This window comes from Orycteropus afer, unplaced genomic scaffold (genome assembly GCF_000298275.1).
Source record: "Orycteropus afer afer isolate SDZICR_OR568_19922 unplaced genomic scaffold, OryAfe1.0 scaffold00094, whole genome shotgun sequence".
In the NCBI taxonomy this organism is placed as follows: domain Eukaryota; kingdom Metazoa; phylum Chordata; class Mammalia; order Tubulidentata; family Orycteropodidae; genus Orycteropus; species Orycteropus afer.
This window is the reverse complement of record NW_006921681.1, coordinates 7,175,510-7,188,852: the sequence shown is the minus strand read 5'-3', so window position 1 is coordinate 7,188,852 and position 13,343 is coordinate 7,175,510. Positions and strand designations below refer to the sequence as shown.

Sequence of the window (13,343 nt, the reverse complement as noted above, 5' to 3'; positions counted from 1 at the left end):
GGATTTACTGGGCAGCTGCTTTTCCACCAACGATGCATTGCAGCCATCAGGAGGAGACCTGTACAACTGTTTGAAATGCAAGAAACTGGCATGTGCTGCAAATTACTGTTCTCACAGGGTACTGCATGAGGTGATGCATCCTGAAGGTGTGATGTTGTAAAACTTTCGTCTATTTTGGCTTTTTTTACTGGGAGATAAGCCTTGTAAGTGTATTTTCGGGTTCCTGTGTGTAATCTGGAAGTTGCCTTTGTTGCAATGATTCCATGTTTGCACAAGTACTTCACTGTCAGGCCACTAAATTGTACGTACCTGTCAAGGGATCTAGAAAGTGATGCAAACTCAGAGGGACATATATCCCACTAATCCTACACCTCTGAATCCAGAGGGAGATATGTGTCCCACATAATTTTATCCCGAGTCCAGAGTAGTGTCTCATATAATACTAAACAGAGTACAGAGGGACATATGTGTCCCACTAATCTTATTTCCCCCCAACATCCCCAATTCCAGAGGATCATGTGTCCCACATAATAATATCTATTATTTCATAACAAAATTTCAGAAATGCTCTTTAATTCAGCAGCCTTCCATTAATGAAAACACAAAGTATCAACAAAAAAATTAAAGCCAAAAATAACTGGGTCATAAAAAGATTAAGAGCTTCCAGTTTTCTTTTTGATTAGCTTTTGAAGTGACTTCAAGAACACAGGACAAAAAGCTTCCTGGGATTTTTTTCCCCTAATCTCCACTTAGAACTCCAAACTCCTTTTGTGACAATATGCATTTCTGGGTGGCTCGACCTGCTGAACACTGCTTTCCAAATGGCGGTAAGTCTAATTGTCACTTTTCTCCACTTCTGCCTCTGCCAGCTCCCTCAAATCTCTGTTTCCATTCTCAGCCTTCTTTTTCTTCTTTGCTTTTTGTTCTAGGTTAAACTGAGCAATCTCTTCATTTTTCTCTGTGATGTATTTTAGCTACCGGAAAAAACAAAAAACGGAAAAAATTAAAGAACTGTATTTGTAGCTGGTTGTAAAAATTTTCATTAGTATAAAAAATAAAACCTATACCTTCCCAACCATTCCTACCTAAAGAATTTGGGTGGAAAACTTGGGTTAAATTTCTTAAATGTAAATACAACTTCAATATTTTTCTGGAAAAAAGACTCAACTATAACAATCAACTCATTACTATTCATATGTCTTCCAAGCAGTATCCTCCAATGTAGGAGCTCCTTGACAATCAAAGGAATTAAAACTTGGAGCTTGTATAAGCATCTCAATCATAAATGTTCTACAAAGTAGACACAGTCCCTCCCCCTAAACTTATTCAGCTAATATCTATTGAGCAATTACGATGTACCAGACCCTGGGAATACACCTTAAATAAGACACGGCCCTGGCCTCATGATGATTTAGTCAAAAGCACAGATTTAGCTGTAACTCTTTGGTAATGAGGTTGTGTCAGATGAAAAATTAAGAGTTCAAAATAAAACAATATTCTAAAGTCAACAAATATGCAATAAGCACATGACTTTCCAATTGATATTGTAAGATGACTTTCCTTTGAATGAATATTCTTAGAAACTGCTCCCTGAAGCAGACCAAGTAAGTTAGGACACCACACAGAATTTATGGAGAAAGATGTCTTTTGCAGTGATACACAGGACAACCAAGCACCTTGGCTATTTGACTTAGGAATCACATCATCCTTGACCTTGACTTCACACTCTGGAGAAACAATATGCGAAGAGCAGAGGGTGAGGACAGTGCAATGGAAACAGCACTAGACTCAGGGTCAGAAGGTGAAGGTTCAACTATCAGCTCACCCAGAAAGCTTCATATCCGACTTGGAAGTTACTGAAGTTCAGCTGTCTAGTCTGTAAAATGGGGCTAATAAGCTGTATTATTAATAACCTTGTGTGCTACTGGGTTGACTCATGCCTCCCCGCCCCCCGACTAGTGTCCACCTAGAACATCAGAATGTGGCCTTATTTAGAAATAGAGTTGCTACAGATGTAATGAGTTGAGATGAGGTCATATTGGAGCACGGTGAGCCCTAAATCCAGTATGACTGGTGTCCTTAGAAGAGAACAGACACAAACACACAGGGGAAATGCCATGTAAAGACTGAAGACTGGAGAGAAAAGCAGAAATTGGAGATAATGCAGCCACAAACCACACACTGGGACCACCAGAAGCCGGAAAAGGCAAGGACAGATCCTTCCTCTAGAGCCTTCAGGGGGAGCCCGCCCTGCCCACAACTTGATTTTGGACTTCTAGCCTCCAGAACTGTGAGAGAATAAATTTCTGTTATTTTAGGATACCCAGTTTGTGGTTATTTTTCCTAGGCAGCCCTAGGAAACTAACAGACCCTCATAGTATGATTGTGAAATGTAGAAATACACATAAAAGTTTCCTGTAAACTGAAAAGTGCTATATACTAAGTCACTCATTCAACAAGCATTTACCGAGCACCTAGGTACTCTATGACAGGCACTGAAGAAGGAACAGAGAACTAAGAGACAAAAATCCCTGCCTTCTGGACCTCACATTGCAGGAAGCAGCGTGAACTAGCTTAACTATGAGCATGAGACCAGTCGGGCAGCCTCACAGGCGTCCTGGTGCCAGTGTCCTCACCTGTACAAGGAGGGCTCGGTCAAGATAATTTCTAAGTTCCTTTCTAACTACAGACTTCTTGGGAAACACAGAAGATGTGCTCACTTTCCTGCCCATCCAGCCACACAGACACTCCTTCCACATCTGGCCTGTAAGGAGAATGGTAGAGACCAGAACCAAACTCGTCCCACAGATTCTAGCCTGTGCCCTTGTCTCTGACATCATGCTGTCAATGAAACGTGGGACCGAAGTTTGGAGATATTACAAACACGGCAAATTATGAGATCTAGAGAGTGCTGATTAGAAAATTTCAAATTGGCTTAGCAAGATCCATCATAATGAAAGAAACGCTATAAATTACAGGCAGGTCTGAATGGTCCAACCACCTCTAGTTTTTAATGCAAGGTGCCCTGGAGGATCGCTTCATGGCTCCCCGTGATTAATTGGGAATAATGTATTCTGATGGGAAAGGGGAGTGAGGGAAGAAACTCATCTCTCACCAGCGAACTGCTCCTCCTTGCTAAGAGCTTCACATCCTCGGTGTTAATTGTACTTCTTTTTGCATGTCTGCAGAAAGGGCAGAAACAATTCACCAAAATGTTTGATATTATTTAAAGTTTTGATGAAACACAAGAGTCCATGGTCAGACTTCAAAAAAGCAATGCTCGCTGAGAGCCCATCTTTCTATTTTAAGGTCATTAAGCAACAGTGGTAGAATAGGGAGGGAGTTACTAGCCGAAATACTGATTGAGTATAGAGACAAAGCAGAAGCCCGTCTGTCTGCCTCGGGCCAAGGGGGCCTGCCCACTTCAACTCTTCCAAAAGCGACTGCTTGGTCACAGTGAACAACACAGAAAAAGCAAGAAGGTGGTGACTGTACAACTTTAAAGAGAAAATGGACAGTCCCACGATACAAAGATCGCCTGTGTTTAAGCAAATGTGAAAAAGTACAAAGAGAATTTCCATGAAGCATATTTACCGAGTTCCTGAGGCTCTTCTCCAAGGACTAAATTACAGAAAAAAGCTTATACAGAAAAAGGCCAATATCCCACTCCCCAAAGAGGAGTCAGTATGTTTCCTCAACTATATCCTAGGCAGAGCAGGAATGGCATCTAAACTGCGGTCTGTTTCTTGTGTGTAAACAGGGACTCAAATTCTCATTCCAGTCCTCTAATCTTTGCTTTCAAAGGTAATTTGAGATAACAGGCTCAATTCAATACTTGATCATTCTGAATTGCACTCTTTCTTCCCATTTCCAACTTCCCAACAAACAAGTGGCAACAGTTCATCTTTGTAGCTTCAGTAACTAGTTAAATGCCCACCATGCAGTTCATGTCTTTACTTTAAAGCCAAGTTCCTTCTTTGTAGAGCTTGCCATCTAGGAAAGGCACACATACCCCTGTTCCCCCTAATACACAGCAATCTTCGAACGTTATTATAAAATACAGAGTATCTGAAAGCTTAATAGATTACAACACTGAACATTTCTAATTTCACTTTTATTTTTAGAATTTTTAGAAAAATATCTTTAAAATTTCATCGTCTTTTTCCACGGCTAACATAGAAATGGCAAGTGAGGGGAAGTAATGTCTTTATCGGGAGACGGTGGGCCACCCACAGGTTAACAATGAACAATGGGGAGACGATGGGCCACCCACAGGTTAACAAGGAACAAACCACAGGCCCCATCACTATCACGTAACACTATCTCATCCCTCTTGGCCAAGTTGAAGATACTAAGCGGTTTCTCAGGCACTAAGCTATACAGGGATAGGAAAGATTTAAAGCCTGCCCTCTGAGAACCTACTGCTTTAATTCATTCAAAATATTCATCCGAGAAACAAAGAGCTAACAGAAGCAAGGTGAAAAGTATGGGGTATGGGAGAAGCTGGCACCAAATCAGAAGTGGTAGCAAATTAGAAAGCTTTAGCCCTTTCAGGCCTTAGTCATTCAAATTGCTTCATAAAAGCAATTTGTTGCAACTGTTTTCAATTACCTAAGGTGCTAATTGAAGAGATGAGCATAAATCACCTGTAAAAGCTAAAGCCCGCCAGCTGAGAGCAAGTCGCCCACTTTCAAGGAGTGTGTCTTACTCGTAACAAATGTGGCAAATGAAAGCCTCTGTCTGTAGACAGTGCTGTCATTATCTGTACACCTGTGAGCAATTACATGTGCCAACACAATGGCCTCCCACCGCCACAGAGGCAGAAAGACCCCGACAGCAGTGTTCGCAGACCCGGGGCAATTGCCTTTTGTCCCCTGCTCTTTTCCTTCCTACAAAGCCTCACACCACCCCACAGAAAACGTTTTTAAAATGTGCACACCACACACATTCAGAGTCCTGAAGACACTATTCATTATCTGTTTCATCTAGAACTGAGTAACTTCTGTTCTCTAGCAGAAAATACTCAGAAAACTTCAAAAAGAAAAAAAAAAAAAGCTAAATCAAGTCTGAATTGACATGATTGAAGCAGGCATTACATTCCTGCAGCATCACAATTAGACACTAGCCTCCACAAATACCAAAAATTGAACCACTAAAGCACTCCTGAAATATACCACCAGATGGAGACTATCAATGGAAGGTAAACAAACACCACATCAGATGATCAAGGCCTCTACCCACCTGGCAAACATTTCGAGGTCTTTCGCAAAATTTTCTGAAAGAGAAAGAGATACACTTTAGCTACCACCACCTCAATCTTGTTCCACAAAGATGAAAAATGAAATCTCTACTCTACAGTTAAGTACAGTGACTAATACAACAAGCCTTTTAAAGATGAGAGCAGCCAGCTCATTTTATAACCGCTTGTAGCCATTTTCAAGGAGCCCTGGTGGGGAGTGGTTAAGCACTGGTCTGCTAACTGAATGGTCAGCAGTTCAAACCTACCAGAGAAAGATGTGGCACTCTGCACCCGTAGAGACTCCAGCCCAAGAAACCCTCTGGGAGCAGTTCTACAGTGTTCTACAGGGTTGCTATGAATCAGAATGCACTTATTGGCTATGGGTTTGGTTTTTGGTTTCTTAGCCATTTTATTCATTATGACTGCCTGGTCCTTCCCTGCACCTTCTAGGCCGAGCAGCAATGGCATCTAAACTGGGGTCTGTTTTTCTTTCCTACAAGGCTTCTGCTCATTGTGGCCACACCATTTCCTAGAAACTATCCTTTAATTTTTGCTACAAGTTAGGGCTTGTGAGGACATTAATTTCCTCTGCAATCAAGCAAATACCAATGCCACAAGTCCAGCTATCAAATAAACTCTGGGTAGTATAAAAAACGTTATAAGCACTGAAATAAAAATTGTCATGCCTAATGTTCCAGGCGGGAGCTCTGGTAGCATAGTGCCTAAGGCACTTGACTGCTAACCAGATGGCTGGCGATTCAAACCCACTAGCCACTCCTCAGAAGGAAGGTTGGGCAATCTACTTGCTAGTGATATCACCTCAGGAACCCAAGGAGGGGTTGCTATGAGTTGGATCTGGCTTGAAGGCACTTAACAGCAACAACAACGTTCCAGGCATCAGGGCAGTTGATGTCCCAAGGTTAGCATGTTGCTGTTAGCTGCCGTTGTTGATTCCGACTCATAGCAACGAGCTGCTAACTGTGCAGAGTAGAAATGCTCCATAGAGTTTTCAAGGCTGTAACCTTTTGAAAGCAGATCACCAGGGCTGTCTTCCCAGGCACCTTGGAGTTGGTTGAACTGCCAACCTTTCAGTTATTAGTCATGTGTTTAACTGTTTATGCCACTCAGGGACTCCTCTAGTGTTAATATAACAGAAAAAAAATATGTAGTTCTTTTCATAATATAAAAGCACTCTGTGACACAGTGGTTAAAGTACTCGGCTCCCAACCAAAAGATCAGCAGTTTGAACCCACCAGCCTCTCTGTAGTCTGCTTTTGTAAAGATTTCAAATCTTGGAAACCCTACGGGGCTGTTCTACTCTGTCCTGTAGGGTGGCTATGAGTTGGAATCCACTCACTGGCAGTGGGTTTGTTTTTTGTTCCATTAATATATCCAAATCTTACTTCCAGAAAAAGAAATAAGTTTCCTGAATAGTTTATGATGAGAATGTTCTTTGCCTCTTGGGAGTACACGCCACAGCAGCCACCCACACATTTCTTCCAGGCAAAATTCACCTTGCGGACTTCATTCAGGACTTTTCTCTCTCTATACAGGGACTGTGGCTACATACCACACTGCCGAAAGGTCACCTCCGAAATCGCTGCAATGGTTGGTTTGCTGAACTGCATATCTTTGTCTAATGCCACCTCCTCACAAAGACGACCAACGGTGTAGTGGACTGCTGCCTTTAGTCTCTGAGGGGGAGAAAAATCAAAATAATTTCATAGCATAAAGTTGCAAATAAGAGCTTTTCACGTCTTAAAAAATTAAGAGCAAGGAGGGGTCTGCTCAGCCGCATTCCTTCAGCACTTGCCATAATGGCCGAGTGCCTTTTCAAGTGCGCTAATAAATTAATGAGACCCTCTGGACTTGTAGAAACACTCTTCAGAGTTAATGGCTATGATTTAGGTCAGGTAAAAGATAAGGGATGACGGTGGCAGGCCAGTGGAGAGAGAAGACGGACTGGTACCTGCAAAGATGGGCTTCCCTTGACTCAGTTACTGTGCAAAGATGCGCAGAATTCTTACTGAGTAAAAGGTACATGCTAGGTGCTTGGGGGAAAAATGAAAAAACCAGTCTGGGAGTTCACCCTCAAGGCAGATCATCAAGTAAATGCAAAAGGATTCCACCCCTCTACCGCAAGGTCAAGCAAGCCACAGGCCTACATGTCACAAAGGACAACAGACCAAGACAACACCTGGAAAGGCTCATGAGTGTGTTGTGACCCTCCTTTGATTTGGAGGTTTGTTAGCCAACCTCAGCAGAACCCTCACTTCTGCTTAGCAACCCTTTCAGATCATGGAAAACAGCTTTCTTCCCCCAGAGAGGGGGGAGGAAGAACCTCAAGACAGATGCTAAACAAGCTCAGCAGTGGTCTTGTGTCAACAGAGTTTTGTTGAATCCCTGTCTGTATGTGGGACACGGTGACAGATGAACTCACGATAGCATGCAATCTACCAGTAAGTGTTCACAGCACAGGCAAGATGAGGAAGAGCTGCAAAAACCCCAGTCCAGGACCCTGGAGTAGAGGCCAGGGACACCTTCCCTAGTTTTGCAAGTCCAGAGACTAGGTAGGTTGAGACCTTTGGTAGGAAGGACTAGAGGGATCATCAAGCTGGAAGGGATGAAGATCCTCCAAGGTCATGCTCTTTTTCAGGTATGTATAGAGAAGAGGAGGAGCTCTGGTAGTGTGGTGCCTAAGGCACTTGATTGCTAACCAGAAGGTTGGTGGTTCAAACCCACCAGCCACTCCTCGGAAGGAAGATGGAGCAGTCTACTTCCGTAGTGCTACTGCCTCGGAAACCCAAGGAGGGGTCGCTATGAGTCAGGTCCGACTCGATGGCACATAACAACATAGAGAAGGGGCACAGGACATGGATCCTTATGAATGCTCATGGCCCCAGGAAGCTTTCTCTGTCCCTCCTCCCTCCCCACTTGGGGCTGGGCTAGGCACTTTCTGTGATGCTGCACACATCACTGCACTTAGTGGCTAAATTATCACTAGACTTAAAACTCAATGGCAGAACCCTGTCGGTTTTCCTCACCAGTGCCCAGAACAGCTGGTTGACTATATAGGGAAATCTACCTGCTCACCACTGAATACAGAATGAGGTTCAAATTTCTTTGCCTGGACTTAATCCTGAAAAATCACAAGCATCAGCTCATCTTTGCAATAAATAATTCTTGATTAGTTAATCAGGGAGAATTTATTCAGTGTCTATTGGGAGCCAGATTCCTCACTGGAGGCTGAGAATACAAAAAATGAAAAAGCCAGCCCAACTCTCAGGGAGTTAGTCTCCCATTGCACTCATCGACACTTCAAAACCATCAATAATGAAAGACAGGAGAGAAGGTGGAGAACTGTCCCAGAAAAGACTGAAGGGACAGGATTACTAAATGCAATGCATGATTTTGGATTAAAAAAAGAGATGACTAAAAGAAACATTTGGAACTGGGGAAATTTCAATATGGACTGTACACTGGATTGTAGGACTTTATCAGTATTCCAAAATCAAAACCAAACTCACTGCCATAGAGTTGATTCTGACTCATAACGACTCCCACAGGGTCTCCATGGCTGTAAATCTTCACAGAAGTAGATTGTCTAATCTTCCTTCCTCGGAGCAACTGGAGGGTTTGAACTGCCAACCTTCTGGTTAGCAGCCAAATGCTTTACATACTGTACCACCAAAGCCCCTTTGTCAGTATTACACTTCCTAAATATAATAATTTATTGAGATTATGTAGGAGAATGCCTTTGTTCTTCGAAGATGCATACTTAAGTATTAAAGTTTAAAGGTGAAGTATCAAGGAATATGTAATTAATTCTCAGATGACTGGGGTGAGGGAAAGCAAGGGAGCAATACAGGAAAACGTTAATTGGGGAATCGCGGAGAGGGGCCAAGTGATGCTCAGAGCACTATTCTCCAACCTTTTCTGAAGGTAAGAACGTTTCAAAAAAAAAAAAAAAAAAAGGAGAGAGAGAGGACATGTAGTGAGCTCATTGGCACGTTTCTTCAGTTAACCCTTTGAAGGTGCCACCGCTTGCCTTAAACCTCTCTAACAGCACTGTCATTGTGTTCTCATGACTGCGTTCCCGGTGTTGAATAAAGGAATAACCGAAAACCCACAAATAACCTGAGAAGTGGTTATTATTATATTTTTACACATAAGAAAATTGAGTTTTGGCCAGAGGCAACCCAACCAGTAAATTTGTTTGAACCTAGATCTGAACTATGGGCTCTGGAGCCAGAGTGCTGGGTTGGAATCCAGCTCCCAAACCACCTCTCTGTGGCTCAGACTCCCCATTTGTAAAATGGACGGCACAAAAGGCATCAAAACCAAACCAAACTCACTGCCGTGGTCAGATCCGACTCATGCAACCCTTCCTTGGGTTGCCGAGGCGGTATCTCCACGGAAGCAGATTGCCCAAACTTCCTTCCCAGGAGTGGCTGGTGGGTTTGAACCGCCAGCCTTCCGGCTAGCAGTCGAATGCCGTAGGCACTACGCCACAAGAGCTCCCACAAAAGGCACAGTAGCCAGAATTTCAGTTTCTGTCCCGGAGTAAGCACCGTATTCAGTGCTTTGACATAGATTTTTCTCTTTCAAAGATCACACTCCACCCTCACCACTATCTCCATTTCACAGGAGGGGAGACTGAGAATCACAAAGTTACAAAGTGGCTCCGCCGAGTCCCTGGAATCCTCCGGCTGTTGCGTGGAATGACACAGGTGTGTCTTGCACTTAACACCCTCCAAGCACGCCGCAGGTGCTCGGATACACTAAGCTAAAAGCTCAACCGCTTCACTAGCGGTCTCTCCTCGGCCTGGGGAGTTACGCCGCGGCGTAGGTCCCACCTTGGGACCCTAAAACCACCCGCCTCGCTCCCAGCTCCGCAGCTGCCCCGGCTCCGTCCCACGTTACCCGGAAAACCACCTCCCAACACCACCCGCGGCACCCTAGTTGGCGCAGGCGCACAGGGCGGCCCAGCCTTGGAGAAAGTGCGCACCCACCACCCCGGAGACACCGAGGTCGAGACCGCTGGTTTTTTGCTTTCTAGGAACTCGACGCCGCCCTTTCTCAGCCTAGCCGGCATCCCGTTTTCCTGTACCTGTTGGTAAGAAAATTGCTGCTGCTCCTCAGCCGCCTCATCCTCCATCACAGCGGCCCAACCAGGGCAGAGAGAGGTGGAGGCCGGGATGGCCCAGTCAGATTTTCCCGCCGCTGCGTCGGCCGCGCGAGAAGACAAAGCGCGAAGCTGCGCTCTGCTGCCGCGCGCGCCCTCAGGCGGTAGTTCTGGGAAAGGTCTTTAGCGATGGATCCAGCCTCGCCTCCTTGCATTGTCCCACGGAGGTGGCCGGGCCTCACCCTAGCTAATGCGATAGGGCAGGACTGCCAGTTCACAGTAGTTAACAGCAGGCTTTACGGAAAAAATGTATGAGTAGGTACAAAGTTTATTATAATAAATTTTACCGACAAAAAAAATGCATAGCACACGATTCACAAATAGTAATAAAATACTCTTTATGGTAAATTCCGTGCATCTGTAACTTCAATGTGACTGGCAAAATCCACTGTGAGTTTTTATTATCCTATCACTAACAATGTTGTTGTTGTTATGTGCCGTGGAGTCGGCCCCGACTCATAGCGACCCCTCCTTGGGTTTCCAAGGCAGTATCACTACGGAAGTAGGATTGCCCAACCTTCCTTCCGAGGAGTGGCTGGTGGGTTTGAACCGCCAGCCTTCTGGTTAGCAGTCAAGTGCTTTAGGCACTATGCTACCAGAGCTCCCTCACTAACAATAGTGTCACAAAAACCAGACTAAACAAATACTTGATTACTATCCCATTTATCTCATGGTCATTGACGTTAGAGTATAGTTCTAACATGAATGTTGATGAATTTTCCTCAATAAAAAAACTGTTGGTTTGTCAGGTGATTCTGATTAGTTCTTGTTATTGTTAGGTACTGTAGAGTCGCTTCCAACTCAGTGACCCTGTGTACAACAGGACAAAACACTGTCCAGTCCACCATTTTCACAGTTGTTGCTGTTTGAGCCCATTGTCGTAGCCTCTGCATCAGTCCATCTCATTGAGGGTCTTTTTCTTTTTTGCTGACCCTCTACCAAGCATGATGTCCTTCTCCGGGGACTGGTCCCCCCTAATAACATGTCCAAATTATGTAAGACATCACATAAGTCTTGCCATCATTGCTTCTAAGGAGTGTTCAAGCTGTACGTCTTCCAAGGAAGAAGTGTTTGTTCTTCTGGCAGTCCATGGTATATTCAGTATTCTTCACCAACACCATAATACAAATGCATCAGTTCTTTGGTCTTATTCATTGTCCAGCTTTCTCATGCATATGATGCAATTGAAAGGACCGTGACTTGGATTAGGTGCACCTTAGTCCTCAAAGTGTTATCTTTGTTTTTGAACACTTTAAAGAGGCCTTTTGCAGCAGAATTGCCCAATGAAATACATCGTTTGATTTCTTGACTGCTGCTTCCATGGGTGTTGGTTGTGGATCCAAGTAAAATGAAATTCTTGACAACTTCAGTCTTTTCTTCGTTTATGATGATGTTGCTCATTGGTCCAGTTGTGAGGATTTTTGTTTTCCTTATGTTGAGGTGTAATCCATACTACAGGCTGTAGTCTTCAACCTTCACCAGTAAGGGCTTCAAGTTCTCTTCACTTTCAGCAAGCAAGGTTGTGTCATCTGCATATCACAGGTTGTTCATGAATCTTCCTTACAATCCTGATGCCACATTCTTCATGTAATCCAGCTTTTCTGATTATTTGCTTAGCATATACAGTTGGTCCTTGGACAACGCAGGGGTTAGGGCCACCAAATGCTCCATGCAGTTGAAAATCCATGAATAACTTTGGACTCCCCCCAAATTTAACTGCTATTAGCCTACTGTGGTAAAGTTGTTTGTCAACTTGGCTGGTCCATGGTTTTGAGTGGGTTGGCAGCTGGATATAGTTATTCCCTATGATGAGATTGTAATCACCTCCATGGTGGAATCTGCTGTGAACAGCTAATTACTTGCCTTCAGAGTGTGGCCCGCTTCCACTTAAAGCTGGAGAAGCTTTAAGAAGGTCTCTAGCTTTTTGGCACATTTTTGATCCTGCATTTGGCTGAGTCTTTATCTCTGGTTCCCGGATTTGAACTAGTGGCCTGCTGTGTTGCCTGCCAATCTTGAGATTGTTCCTGGACTTGAAGCAATGGCTTGCCAGGTGGCCTGCTGATCTTAGGATTGGGTCATTTTACCTGCTGATCTTGGGTTCAGCAGCCTCAGCAGCCAACAGCTGCATGAGTTAGAAGAAGCCTTCAGCTCTAGCTGGACTGGAATAAGAGGCAGAGCTGAAGCTCAAGGTCAAAAAGATCTTCACCCAGCCTCTAGAGCTGGCATTCTGAATTCGGACTTCTAGCCTCCTTAACTGTAAGAGAATAAATATTTTTTTGTTAAAGCCATCCATTTGTGGTATTTCTGTTTAAGCAGCACTAGAGAACCAAGTCACCTACTATCAACATGATGTGCTAAGCCTGATCTGCAGCATTAACATTTCATCATTACTTTCTTGAGTAGGAAGGAGCTCTCATGGTGCATTGGCTGAAGCATCTGACTGCTAATCAGAAGGTTGGCAGTTCAAACCCACCAGCCACTCTGAAGGAGAAAGATGTGGCTGTCTGCTTCTATAAAGATTTACAGCCTTGGAAACCTTATGGGACACTTCTAGTCTGTGCTATAGGGTCTCTATGAGTCAGAATTGACTTGATGGTGTTGGGTTTAGTTTGGGTTGGTTCTGTTTATTTTAAAGTTTGGTGATGTGTTTATTTCCTATATTTCCAGCAGCTGAACCCTGTGTGTTAAAATCATCCACCTTTTTTTGACAGATGTGAAACTACCTGTGATAGTTGGAGCTGTGTCAACTTAGCTGGACCTCAGTTCTGTGTGGTTGTGATGGGACTGGATGACTGTTCTGAGTGGCCAATCTGTTGAAGGGGAGTTTCCCTAGGGGTGTGGCCTGCTGCCAGTATATCCAGGGACATCCTGGGAAGAGAGACATTCTTCTGTGGATCAGGATTCTGTTGTGCTGCCTAC

The 13,343-nt window shown here is 44.0% G+C and overlaps 1 protein-coding gene across 1 annotated transcript; it reads right to left on the bottom strand.

Annotated features, from left to right (window-relative positions):
* Nucleotides 1-833: 833 nt before the first annotated feature.
* LOC103198445 (centromere protein S) lies at nt 834-10,397 on the bottom strand. The gene is made up of 5 exons (XM_007942616.1): nt 10,350-10,397; nt 6,810-6,933; nt 5,242-5,275; nt 3,116-3,182; nt 834-974 (listed from the first exon to the last, which is right to left on the bottom strand). The coding sequence occupies exons 1-5, from the start codon at nt 10,395-10,397 to the stop codon at nt 834-836; spliced, it is 414 nt and encodes a 137-aa protein (XP_007940807.1).
* Between the last annotated feature and the right edge of the window lie 2,946 nt (nt 10,398-13,343).